At 43.9% G+C, this 13,823-nt stretch overlaps 1 protein-coding gene across 1 annotated transcript in view; it reads left to right on the top strand.

Annotated features, from left to right (window-relative positions):
- The window catches only part of LOC124546401 (aminopeptidase N-like), a 263,906-nt gene that overhangs the window by 150,080 nt on the left and 100,003 nt on the right, over positions 1-13,823 (top strand). The window contains exon 12 of the mRNA XM_047125035.1: positions 9,857-10,155. Coding sequence (XP_046980991.1) covers positions 9,857-10,155 — 299 coding nt within the window. The remainder of the gene's footprint in view (positions 1-9,856; positions 10,156-13,823) is intronic.

Raw genomic sequence — 13,823 nt, 5'->3', positions numbered from 1 at the left:
GTTCTGTCTCCACTTTTCACATGCCACTGAGCAAAACCGTTTTCTTTCCGTATTCACTATTGTGTCGACAATACTACCGATTATTATGTTTCGAGAATTGTCTGTCAGGCATTTTGAACTATCGATAGTTCTTCGTGGGGTTGATATTTATAACACTGATCACTGGCGAAATACGCATCATAAAGAGGCGGTGAACAAGAGAGACAATAAGATCAAAGAAAAACTGATGCAATATGGGAGATCCTGGAAGAAACGGGAGAGTGGTCCGTCCTCACAGGCACCGTTTGGTTCATTACGGAAGACTCAAGTGGCAGCATAGCCCATCCACGGACTTAACTTACAAAATCGTCGTTCCACAAATACTAGAAAATAGCTCCTCATTATGGGATCATTATCCAACAGGACACAGGAAAGAGGAAAGATCCAACGAAGATCAGCTAGCTTCCTCAACAGTTCCTTTAGTAAGCACAAAAGTATCACGGAAATGCTCATCCAACTCCAGTAGCTGACGCTAGAAAGAATGCATTGTGCATCAGGGTGTGATTTGCTGTCAAAATTCCGAGAGCGAAATTCTCGTCTCACCATGACCATCGTGACATCGGAATTCTGGTTGTTTTGCAAGTGTTTCTGCCGAAATTTGCTGTTTGAATATACTGCGACAGGTGGGACTGTTACAAACAAGGTAAAGCAGTATTTCAACGTAGTTGAGATCCACATCTACATCTACATCTACATGACTACTCTGCAGTTCACATTTTAGTGCTTGGCAGAGGGTTCATCGAACCACAATCATACTATCTCTCTACTATTCCACTCCCGAACAGCGTGCGGGAAAAACGAACACCTAAACCTTTCTGTTCGAGCTCTGATTTCTCTTATTTTATTTTGATGATCATTCCTACCTATGTAGGTTGGGCTCAACAAAATATTTTCGCATTCGGAAGAGAAAGTTGGTGACTGAAATTTCGTAAATAGATCTCGCCTCGACGAAAGACGTCGTTGCTTTAATGCCTTCCATCCCAACTCGCGTATCATATCTGCCACACTCTCTCCCCTATTACGTGATAATACAAAACGAGCTGCCCTTTTTTGCACCCTTTATGGGGGCCTCTTCTCCGCAGTACCAGATTATTAGTATAAATGGAAAATGTTTGAACTCAAAATTTTTTAGACTTGACTGAATATACATGTGCGTAAGTATTTGGAAGTGTAGGAGGGGGTGGGGAAATTAACCACTTTATCACACCATTTGTCAGAGTCGATGTTGTGAGTCTGGGTGGATGGCTGATGACACGTTGGTGTGCAGTGTCGATCTCCAGCTCAATCTCTTTTGGTGATGCGTACCTCTGAGGTGATGCTCTGGGCAACTTGACACCTTCTACACTCCCAGCTTAACCCCTCTCCAAGTAGAGCGCTGTCCACAAGCCGATCCTGTGTTATTGTCCTCAGCTCCCAGTATCCTTGTGGCATCTATTGTCTGAAGTGATTAGTACGCAGAGGCAATGTTAATTTTACATTTAGAAGCTGAGACCAGTCGAGGGAAGCACAGTCAGATGCTCAAAGATTCAAATATAGGACAGTAAAAGAGACCATCCGACATGAGATGAAAAATGAAGGTGTCACAAAGTGACAAAAGACATTGGGATGAATGCAGGGGTCCGACTCAAGAGTTCAACAACCGAGTCAACAACAAGATGATATTTTACACAGTCATCCTGTGTGGTTGTATGCAGTTTGCGTCTGGAATTTACCCACACAGGGTGACAATGTAAAATTATGAGATTACGAGTAAGCACTTGAAATCAGCTGACTGTGTGAAATAAATGACTGTGATCATAAAACAGGCAAGATAGGCAAAGGAACTGTCTTCTAACAAATTAGTAGCTGTGGCATCCAACATGAAAAAGCTCGTAGATGATAGTGATCGTAAAGGGAGCCAGAATCACTTGAGAAGTGGTGCCATAACACTGTGCACACTGAAGTTAATAATGAAGTAAATTAATCAGTAAACATAATAATTAAGAAAAGTAATTAGCTGGAGAATATATTAATTGGTGCAGTATTTTATTACAATAAGAATGGTGGAAAGAACATAACTATCAGAGTATATGTAGTGGAGCTATTTGAGGTTTGACTGAGCAAGCCTATCAGAATTTACTAGTCGTAGCTGGTGCGCGAGACCAGACAGCGCATTCGGGAGCAGGCGTGGCCGCCAGTCAGCATGGTGGGCTGAGCCAGCTCACTCTGGAAAGCGGAGGTGCAGAGCAGGGATACTGAAAAAGAACCCAATGTAAGAGTTAAGACATTGATTCCAGGGGTGGACACCCCTTCACTTTGATTCCTGTTAATGAGTCCATCAGCAGACCCAGTACAAGGCAAAAATAGTCCACCTAACATTTTATTGTGGCAGACAGTAGAAAATTCGCAGCATGTATTAACGTCTAGAGCTTGTCTCAATATCACTAAATTATAGAGAATGATATAATCACTTCTTATAAGTTTGTAGAGTAGAAGATGAGATACTGGCGGAAGTAAAACTGTGAGGAAGGGTCGTAAGTCGTGCTTGGGTAGCTCAGTTTGTAGAGCACATGCCCGCGAAAGGCAAAGGTGCCGAGTTTGAGTCCCGGTCTGGGACGCAGTTTTAATTTCCCAGGAAGTTTATATCAGCGCACACCCCTCTGTAGAGTAAAAAGTTCGTTCTGTTAGACGCAAGAAGTCATGTGCAGCGCATCACTCCCCAGTATGGAGGTAGTAGGTTGGGCGCGGCCTACTAGCAAGCTCTTCACTACTGAAATGTTGTGATATTGCTGTCGCTGATGACCTTTTGGTCACGACACGTAATTTAGTGGAACTTGTCGGCTCGGAGAATATCTAATTATTTATTTCCGGCTTTCCAAATTATCCTGGTGAACTGAGATATGTCCCTCGTAGCAAAGAGCCATAGCTGTACCTCCACAATGTAAATTCACTGTGCTATGGCATTGATAAAACAAAGTCTCGTGTGAGTAAAGTTTAACGTGTGGCCTTTGGGCCACTGGCTTTTGAACAATTTCTGTGAATTATGATAAGCGCCGTCTTTGATTTTGCTTCGGAGAAGCTACGAAACGTACAATCACTTATTTTGAGGACACTGGGACTCCACAATACATGTATCTTTTACCAGAATTAATTTGTCTTTAACTATAAGTATAGTAAAATTCCCCAGATGCGGTTGAATGGAAAACTTACAAGGGGCGATAAAAAAATGTCCGTTTGAAGGCCGTACTCTCCAGTATCGGTATGTAAATCAGGCAAAGTCGCCGTGAGCAATGAGGCAATTATCCGATCGTCACACCAGATTGAAGATACCCGTTTGGTAAAACACGGTGTCCTGCTGTGTGAAGAAGTCAGTAACTGCCTGCTGTACATCCTCGTCCGACAGGAATCGTCGACCTTTGAGGACCTTTTTTTAACAGACCGAAGACTTGATAATTGCATGGGGAGAGATCACGACTATAGGGCGGATGCTCGAGTGTCTCACACTTGGGTTAGCGTAACTTCTGCTGGCCTCCCATATCAACTGGAATCTTGTTCCTAATCGCGACCAGCACGAAACTTAGCGCACCATTCTACAACAGTAGTTTGAGACAGATACGCTGCCCCATACACACCCTTCAGTCTTTGATGGACGTCTACCTGTTTTTGTACTTTGGCAGCCAAGAAAAGAATAACTACACGTTGCACCTGTATGCATGCATTTGGCAATAACTTCGACATAGTTTACGTTCCCACATTTACCGCACTCACGACGGAAAGACACGAATACAACACTAATCCCTTGTCTAGATTTCAGTGCTTACATAAACTCGGAGTCACGCTACGTTACATATACGCTGCAGCAATGCGCTCGTATGGAGATATTTTGATCGTCCCTTATAATTAGGCAGCAGATTCACATGTTGGACAGCCGCGTACTGATAACTGCGCTGCAGGTAGGGTCAGGTGACGTGAGTTTGAAAGGTCGAGGGAGGCGGCTGGCCTTCAGCAACGCTCTACTGGACGGTAGGTCAGCATCAATACAGGGGCAGATACCCCTGTAAACTGCCGCACACTGTAATAGCGCATTTTGTCTAGCAGGACATGTGGTCTGTGATTGAAGAAAGTGTCATGATGATCTCTCCAATGGCAAAAGATTCCGGACTTGTGCCCCATTCGGATCTCCGGGAGGGAACTACCAGTGGGGGAAGTGACGATGAGAAAAAGACGGAATAACCAACGAAATGATAACATTCTACGAATCTGGACGTGGAATGTGAGAAGTTTGGACAGGGTAAACATGTTAAAGAAGCTAGAAAAGGGAAGTGCTGAGGCTCAATCTAGATATAGCGAATTGAAGTGGAAAGAGAATATGCATTTCTGGTCAGTTGAATGTAGGGTAATATCAACAGGTATGACGGAAACAGGATTCGTTATGAATAGAAAAATAGGTCAGAGAGTGAATTACTGTGAAGAGTTCAGTGATAGGGTTGTTCTCATCAGAATTGACAGCAAAGCAACTGACAACAATAGCTCGGGTGTCGGTGCCGACGTCGCAAATTGAAGATGAAGAAAGAGAGAAAGTACTTGAGGATATTGAACGGGTAATTCAGAACGTAAGGGTAGATGAAAATCTAATAGACATGGAATACTGGAATGTGATTGTAGGGGAAGGAGTAGAAGAAACGATTAAAGGAGAATATAGGCCTGGTACTAGGAATGAGAGAGGAGAATGATTAATTCAGTTCTGCAATAAATTTCAGATGGTAATAGCGAATACTCTGTTCAAGAATCACAAGAGTGGGAAGTATACTTGGAAAAGGCCGGGAGATACGCCAAAATTTCAGTCAGATTAGATCATGGCCAGGTGGACAAACCGAAATCAGATACTGGTATGTAAGGTGTGCCCAGGAGCACATACAGACTCAGATCACAATTTAGTAGTGATGAAGAGTAGGTTGAAGTTAGCGAGATTAGTCAGGAAGAATCAGTGCGCAGAGAAGTGAAATACGGAAGTACTAAGTAATGAATGTATACGTCTAAAGTTCTCCAAGGCTATAGATACTGCATCTCTAAAAAGGGCCATCACAGAAGCTGGAAAGAAAAACTAAGGTACAAAGAAGGTAACTCCGAAGAAACCATGGGTAACAGGAGAAATACTTCAGTTGATCGATGAAAGAAGGAAGTACAACAATGTTCAGGGAAATAAGGAATACAATAATACAAGTCACTTAGGAATGAGATAAATCGGAAGGACAGGGAAGCTAAGACGAAATGGCTGCATGAAAAAGTGAATAAATCGAAAAATACATGATTGTCGGAAGTACAGGCATAGCATACAGAAAAGTCAAAACAAATAAAAAGAAAAAGGTTCAAATGGCTCTGAGCACTATGGGACTTAACTTCTGAGGTCATCAGTCCCCTAGAACTTAGAACTACTTAAACCTACCTAACCTAAGGACATCACACACATCCATGCCCGAGGCAGGATTCGAACCAGCGACCGTAGCGGTCGCGCGGTTCCAGACTGTAGCGCCTAGAACCGCTCGGCCACACAGGCCGGCAAAAAGTCAAAACAGGCTTCGACGATATTAAAAGCGAGATTGGTAAGACTTCTCTGATGGCGTCATAGAAGAATAAACAGTAGTCGATGTAGAAGAGATAAGTGAGCCACTATTAGAATCAGAATTTAGCTTCAGAAGACTTAAGATCAAACAAGGCCCACGGGACGGATAAAATTCATCAAAATTTGTAAAATCATAGAGGAAAGTGGTAAAAACAGGACTATTAGTGTTGACGTGTAGAATGTATGAGTTTGGTGATATACCATCTGACTTTCGGAAAAACATCAACCACACAATTCCGAAGATTGCAAGAGCCGACAAGTGCAAGAACTATTGCACAGTCAGCTTAACGGCTCATGCATCGAAGTTGCTGACAAAAATAATACACAGAAGAATGGAAAAGAAAATTGAGGATGTGTTATATGACAGTCAGTTTGGCTTTAGGAAAGGTAAAGGCACCAGAGAGGAAAAATCAGGACACGTTCATAGAATGTGTCGTCCTGGAAAAATGCGTTCGACAATGTAAAATAGTGCAAGATATTAGAAATTCTGAGAAAAATAGGGGTCAGCTATAAGGAAAGACAGAATATAGAATATGTACAAGAGGTAAGAGGTGAGGAAGACCATGAAATAAGTGCTCGGATGGAAAAAGGTGTAATACAGTGATGTAGACTTTCGCCCCTACTGTTCAATCCACACATCGAAGAATCGATGACGGAGATAAAAGGAAGGTTCAAGAGTGGAAGTATATCAATAACAAGATTCGCTAATGACATTGCTATCCTCAGTGACAGTGAAGAAAAATTACGGGATCTGATGACTGGAATAAACGGTGTAATGAGTACAGAATATGGATTGAGAGGAAATCGAAGAAAGGCGAAAGTAATGAGAAATATGTGAAATGAAAACAATGAGAATCTTAGCATCAGGACTGGCTATCACGAAGTAAATGAAGCTAACGAATTATGCCACCTACTCTGCAACATAACCTATAACGGACGGAGCAAGGAGGGCGTAAGAAGCTAGTTAATACTGATAAAAAAAGCAATTCTGACCAAAAGAAGTCGGCTAATATCAAACGTAAGTGTTAATTTGAGGAAAAAATTCTGAAAATGTACGTTTGGGGCACGGCATTGTATGGTATTGAAACATGGACTGTGGAAAAACGAGAACAGGAGAGAATCAAAGCATTTAAGATGTGGCGCTACAGAAGAATATAGGAAAGTAGGTGGATTAGTACGGTAACGGTGGAGGAGGTTCACCGCAGAATCGGTGAGGAAAGGAATATATGGAAAACACTGGCAAGATGGAACAGAAAGGTAGGGCATCTGTCAAGACGTCAGAGAATAACTCCCGTGGTACTAGAGGGAGCTGTAGAGAATAAAAACTGTAGAGGAAGACAGAGAGTTGGATACATCCAGCAGATAATTGATGACATACACTGAAGCGCCAAAGAAACTGGTATAGGCATGCGTACTCAAATACAGAGATATGTAATCAGCCAGAATACGACTCCGCGGTCGGCAGCGCCTATATAAGACAACAAGTGTCCGGCGGAGTTGTTAGATCGGTTACTGCTGCTACAGTGGCAGGTTATAAAGATTTAAGTGAGTTCGAACATGGTATTATAGTCGGCGCATGAGCCATGGGACACAGCATCTTTGAGGTAGTGATGAAGTGGGGATTTTTCCGTACGACCAATCCATGAATGTACCGTGAATATCAGGAATCCGGTAAAACATCAAATCTCCGAAATTGCTGCGGCCAGAGAAAGATCGTGCAAGAACGGGGCCAACGACGACGGAAGAGAATCGTTCAACGTGACAGAAGTGCAACCCTTCCGCAGACTGCTGCAGATTTCAATGCTGGGTCATTAACAAGTGTCAGCTTGTGAACCATTCAAGGAAACATCATCGATATGGGCTTTCGGAGCCGAAGGCCCACTCCTGTACTCTTGGTGACTGTAAGACACAAACCTTTATGCCTTGCCTGGGCTGTTGATGAGTGGAAACCTTTTGCCTGGTCGGACGAGTCTCGTTTCAAGTTGTATCTAGCGGATGGATGTGAATGGGTTTGGAAACAATCTCATGAATCCCTGGACCCTGCATGTCAGCAGGGGACTGTTCAAGCTGATGGAGGCTTGTAATGCTATGGGAGGTGTGCAGTTGGAGTGATATGGGAGCCCTGATACGTCTAGATTCGACTATGACAGGTGACGCGTACATAAGTATCCTGTCTGATCATCTGCATCCATCCATGTCCATTGTGCATTCCGACGGACTTGGACAATTCCAGCAGGACAATGCAACACCCCACACGTCCGGAATTGCTACAAAGTGGCCAGGAACACTCTTCTGAGTTTAAACACTTTCGCTGGCCACCAAACTCGCCAGACGTGAACATTATTGAACATATCTGGGATGCCTTGCAACGTGCTTTTCAGAAGAGATCTCCACCCCTCGTAATCTTACGGATTTATGGACAGCCCTGCAAGATTAGTGGTGTTAATTCCCTCCAGCACTACTTTAGACATAAGTTGAGTCCATGCCATGTTGTGCTGCGGCACTTCCGCTTGCTCGCGGGGGCCCTACACGACATTAGGCAGGTGTATCAGTTTCTTTGGCTCTTCAGTGTAGGTTGCATGCAAGTCCTACTCTGAGGTGAAGAGATTGGCACAGCAGCCGTATCAAACCAGTCAGAACAGTTGAAACCTTCCCGTCTCCTCTATATCTCTTCTGTTACACAACCTTCCCTTCTACAACAACCTATGAAACCTTCCCTTAGGATTTCTATCTCTTGCTTAATAATAGCAAATGAAATCTTCCCTTTGAAATTAATTCTCTTTCTCAATAACAATAAGTGCAATCTTCGCATACAAATTTAAGTGCTGCTTATTAAAAGTGATTTGCTGATTATTTCGACGAAACATAGAATGTGTCGTCGTCGTGGCCCTCAGTCGTTACCTGCAATAACCCAAAACTGCTCCTTACCTTTTTTACTGCTACTGGATCGCCATCTGACTGCTACATCGAACTGCGACATGAATATACTTACTCTGCTTTACTATACTCTATTAGCTGCTGGTAGGCTCTCATAATAAGTCGTTGTATTTATTACCAAAGCTGACGTCATTCTTTAATTAATTTGACTGAAGTTACGTAATTCATAGTTAAACTTTATCTTGACAACAATAAAATTTTGCAAGGTTTTACGTTGATGGCAAAAATTAATTATATTCTGAAACGATTCTTCAGATATTTACAGTTGGTAATGAGATTATTTTACAAACGTTCAAATGGGACTTACTTTTTCAATAATGGCTATGAGCACTATGCGACTTAGCTTCTGAGGTCATCAGTTGCCTAGAACTTAGAACTAATTAAACCTAAATAATCTAAGGACATCGCACACATCCATGCCGGAGGCAGGATTCGAATTTGCGACCGTAGCAGTCGCTCGGTTCCAGACTGCAGCAGCGCCTAGAACCGCACGGCCACTCGGCCCGCCACTTACTTTTTACAACAACCTTACTACTAGCATTGCGCAAACATACCTTCAGTAGTCTTGAGTTTCTAAAAAAAATAATAATTCAATAATATTAGTTGCTCTTATGTTAATAGTTAGCTGATGTCTCTGTACATCCGTTTATAATCTCTTGTAAATCATAGCTGGTGGCTGGCAGGCATACCGCTCCTCTCAACCTCTCGCTTCAGACCTGCTACCGACTCGCTTCACATCTCGCTTACTACTGACTTCCTACGAACGCTAAAGTGCGGTCTCTCCCGCCAACAATGCTTTCTGGTGCAGACAATCCCTGCTACCATTATAAAATGTATCAATGTGCGGTCTTTCTCGTTCTTTTCGTAAAATGTATCCATATGCGGTCTCTCCCGCCCTTTTTAAAATTGTATCACTGTGCCGTCTCTTCTGCCAACGATACTCTGGTGCAGACATTCCCTGTCACTACAATTATTTCCATAATGACAAATATTAATTATTTCTACTTAATCCTGTTAATAAAATATAAACATCTTCCACAAATTGTGGTTTGACAATATACAGTAGAAATATACACGTCTTACACAGTGATGACACAAAGAAGAAAAAGGTTGACAGTATGTCGTCAGTTACCGTATGGCGCTTTAAGGTCTCTCGAGTTGGCCAAAGAAAAAAGGTTGTTCTGTTTTATAGTATCAATCTGACCACAGTGTTAGAGTAGCTCGTCTCCTGTAAGGCCCCTCACAGTCACTTTGCTGTTAAGCATCCGTGTCGGGCAGGCATGTTCATGGTGAACTACGACGCGGCCAACTGGCGCCTGCTGGCGGAGTACCTGGAGGCGAGCGCGGCGAAGGGCTCAGGGCTGCGGCCGCTGCCGGCGCTGACGCGCGCCAAGCTGGTGCACGACGCGTGGAACCTGCTGCTGGCGGGCGAGCTGGCGCCCGCGCCCGCCCTCGCCGTCATGCGCTTCCTCGCCGTCGGCACCGAACGCGACCCGCGCGTCTGGGATGCCTTCTTCAACGCCGCCGACCACCTCGGCCGCCGCCTCTCCGGCACCTACGTCGACGACAAATTCAAGGTCGGTTGCTACTATGTAACGGTACATTTAGGGAGTCCTTGACCGCAACGTTTTGCACGGCGCTTTTAGTACAGTGCTAATTATTCTTTGTTTTAACGGCAGTGGGGGAAACTACACTACTCTACCAAACATACGGACAATATACACTGTCCAGTGACATTAATGTGACTATTGTATTGTACGTTAACCGAGGGCCTAAAATCGACGGAGAGTCTCCGTTCCCGCCGCAGCCGCAGTGGTCCACAACCCCACTACCGCAGTCCACTGACTCCTCCTCCACCCCACACCGAACCACTCTTTCGGGGTTATTGTGCCGTTCGGCCCCCGGTGGACCTCCCCCTCCCCCCCCCCCCCCCACCCTCCCTGGGTTGCAGACGAGTGTAACCCCTATCTTTGCGTGGTAGCGTAACGGTGGTGTACGCGAACGTGGAGAACTCGTTTCTGCAGCAATCAGCCGGCCGGTGTGGCCGTGCGGTAATAGGCGTTTCAGTCTGGAACCGCGTGACCGCTACGGTCGCAGGTTCGAATCCTGCCTCGGGCATGGATGTGTGTGATGTCCTTAGGTTAGTTAGGTTTAAGTAGTTCTAAGTTCTAGGGGACTGATGACCTCAGATGTTAAGTCCCATAGTGCTCAGAGCCATTTGAACCATCCACGGTTTTAATTTCTAACGAAAATAATAAAAATATGAAACGAAAAACAATAAGTCTATTTAAAAATCCATGTACGAGGGCGTGCTGAAAAGTAATGGCTCAGAATTTTTTATTCCGTTCTCAATATCGGTTGACGTATTACATGTCATGCATATTAATCGGTGACGCAACTTGCAACTTGCAACACTCTACCACTAGAGGGCTCCAAACTGAAGCGTGTAACAAGGCAGTATGTAACGTAACCATGTCGATGCGTGAGAAACAGCCTCCTGTAATTTGTCAGAAAACTGAAAGCACGAATTAAAAGAGTTCGTCCACCCTTCACCATGACAATGCCATACCACACGCCATAGCTCCGACATCTGCAAAAATCCGACACTTTCGGTTCACTGTCGTTTATCATTTTCCATACAGTCCTGCCTTCGGCCCATCTGATGCTGATCTGTTTCCAAAATTTAAAGAACACCTGCAAGTACTTCACTTTGATAGTGATGAAACGATCCCCTATAACTTATAACTACTTAAACCTAACTAACCTAAGGACATCACACATATCCATGCCCGAGGCAGAATTCGAACCTACGACCGTAGCGGTCGCGCGGTTCCAGACTGAAGCGCCTAGAACCGCTCGGTCACACTGGCCGGAGACTATGTTGAGAAATAAATATGTAGTCATGAAGAATAAAGATGTAGAATGTTAATAATGTTTGTTTTACTTAAAAAGGTTTCAGAGTTATCACAAATAAATTTGGAGGCATTACTTTGCAGCACGCGCTCGTAAAACACTGATCTTAAAAAGAAACACTTCATTGTCACTATAACTTGGAGGACCTGCCCTAGGAAAGATCGTCTGGTGTTGAAGAGAAAAAAGATTAGGCGTTGAGGACGGTAGGAAGGTGTGGTTATAAAGATGGAGGACAGGTGCGAGGAATCGATGGAGTAAGAAGTGGAAGTTGGGAGACAAGAAGGAATGAGCGGTTGGAGGTGTCGATAAGACCGTAATTTGAAGGGGAGGGAGAGGGTAGGGAGGTATGGGGAGTCCTTATGAGGTGCAAGACGTCAAGTGAATCATCCACAGACTAGCCGGCTCACCGGACCTTGACACAAATCCGCCGGGTGGATTCGTGCCGGGGACCAGGCGCTCCTTGCCAGTCCGGAAATGTGATTATATAACCACCTTTTGAAACGCGAGACGTGCAGGAAGAGAGGTATTGAGGTTCTGGAACGTACCGACATCGATATGGAGCGGTACTGACAGGGATGTGGAGCCATTTCGACCCCAGTACCATGTGCGGCTGCTTCTCAGCTAAGGATCCAAGACATGTTTAATCCGATTGAGGAAGTCCCACAGATTCTCGTTTGGACTTAAATCTGCGGCTAAAGATACCCCGATAAGGAATAGCTCAGTAGGCAGTTCAGTTGCAGAAGAATGGACATCTGTAAGAGGGGCAATCACAGAAGTTGGAAAGAAAACATAGGTGCCAAGAAGGTGACTGCGAAGAAACCAAGGGTAACAAAAGAAAGATTTCAGCTGATCGATGAACGAAGGAAGTACAACAACGCTCATGGAAATCAATACAGTAAACTCATCCTGGTGTTGTCCGAACCACGCACGTACACTGCGAGCTGTGTGCCACGTTGCATTGTCCTGCTGGTAGATGCCATCTTGTCGAGGAAGAACAAACTGCTTGTAGGGGTGAACATGGTCCCCAAGGATAGATTCCTAATTTTATTGATCCATTGTGCTTTCCAGAATGATGAGTTCACCCAGGGAATGCCCTCTGGCCTGGACGTTTCCGTCGATTGTTGCAAGATGTTTGCTTTCAGACACATCATGGCTTACACTCCAAATGCCATCTGTCCGATGGACCATAAAACATGATTCATCTGAAAAGACTACCTGGACGTCCAGTTCAGATACTGGCGTGCAAATTCCAGCCTTCGTCGCCGATGAACAGCAGTCAGAGTGTCTGCTGCAGAGGTCCATATGCAACTGCCTCGGTTTTTGCCATGCATGGAAGGAGAATGCGGGGGAATTTGGTCCAGCTAAGACATTGTGGCTATAACCTTTATAATACCTAGAGGCTCCAGTTTTCGTGAAGCATTAGCCACATGTTCTTACTGTAACATATCTTTAAACATTAAATGTGCAGCTACACATTTCAGAGAAATCTAATAATTGTGACATCATTGCAGTGCGTCGATTTATCCGACGTACCGGGTAAAATGACGTAGTAAGTGGGGTAAATTGGCACAACGAATGGTATAAGATATTTAATTCCATACATCTCATATATGTGCTGAATATTATGTTTATTAAATAAAACACTGAACAACATAGTTTACAAAATAAAATAGCGAAAAAGTCAACTTTAGTAACTATGGAATAGATAAAAAACAGTAATAATAGTTTCCTTGTAAAATAGCGACAAAAATGAAAAGAAGACTCGAGTATAAACGTATCCGGTAACTATCTTTTGCATATCTGTGAAACAACTTAGGCTTCTTTACGCAGGAGTCACAGTTATAGTTTTCAGTACTACCCCACCCACTGCATTCAGAATAACACCAAAAGCACAGGGAATACATGAGTACCATTGCTCACCGTCTTTTCCGAATCCGCCACACACTACGCACAGAACACTCGAACAGCACTGACGGCATTTCTTAATCCACCCGCCGTACAAGAAGCTCTCTCCGTTTCACAGGTGTATGTCCTTGGCAGAGGAACCAATTCTTATAGAAATGATGCACTATGTTATTTTGATTTTCATTAAATATACATTAACGTATCTCATTTTGCTTCCCTTTTCTCTGATGAGAGCAGGTTCAGTCTGAGTAATGAGTCTGGACGTACCACCATATGGCGATAGGTGCGAACACGTAATACACCTGTTAATTCTCGAATATGATCGTTTTGGCGGTCCAGGTGTTATGGTGTGGGGAATTATAATTTTCCGTAGTCGTTTTGACCTCCAGATCTTTGAACACGGTACATTCATCCGTCGACATTATTT

Source organism: Schistocerca americana, chromosome 1 (genome assembly GCF_021461395.2).
Source record: "Schistocerca americana isolate TAMUIC-IGC-003095 chromosome 1, iqSchAmer2.1, whole genome shotgun sequence".
NCBI lineage: Eukaryota > Metazoa > Arthropoda > Insecta > Orthoptera > Acrididae > Schistocerca > Schistocerca americana.
This window is presented reverse-complemented; position numbering and strand designations above follow the sequence as displayed.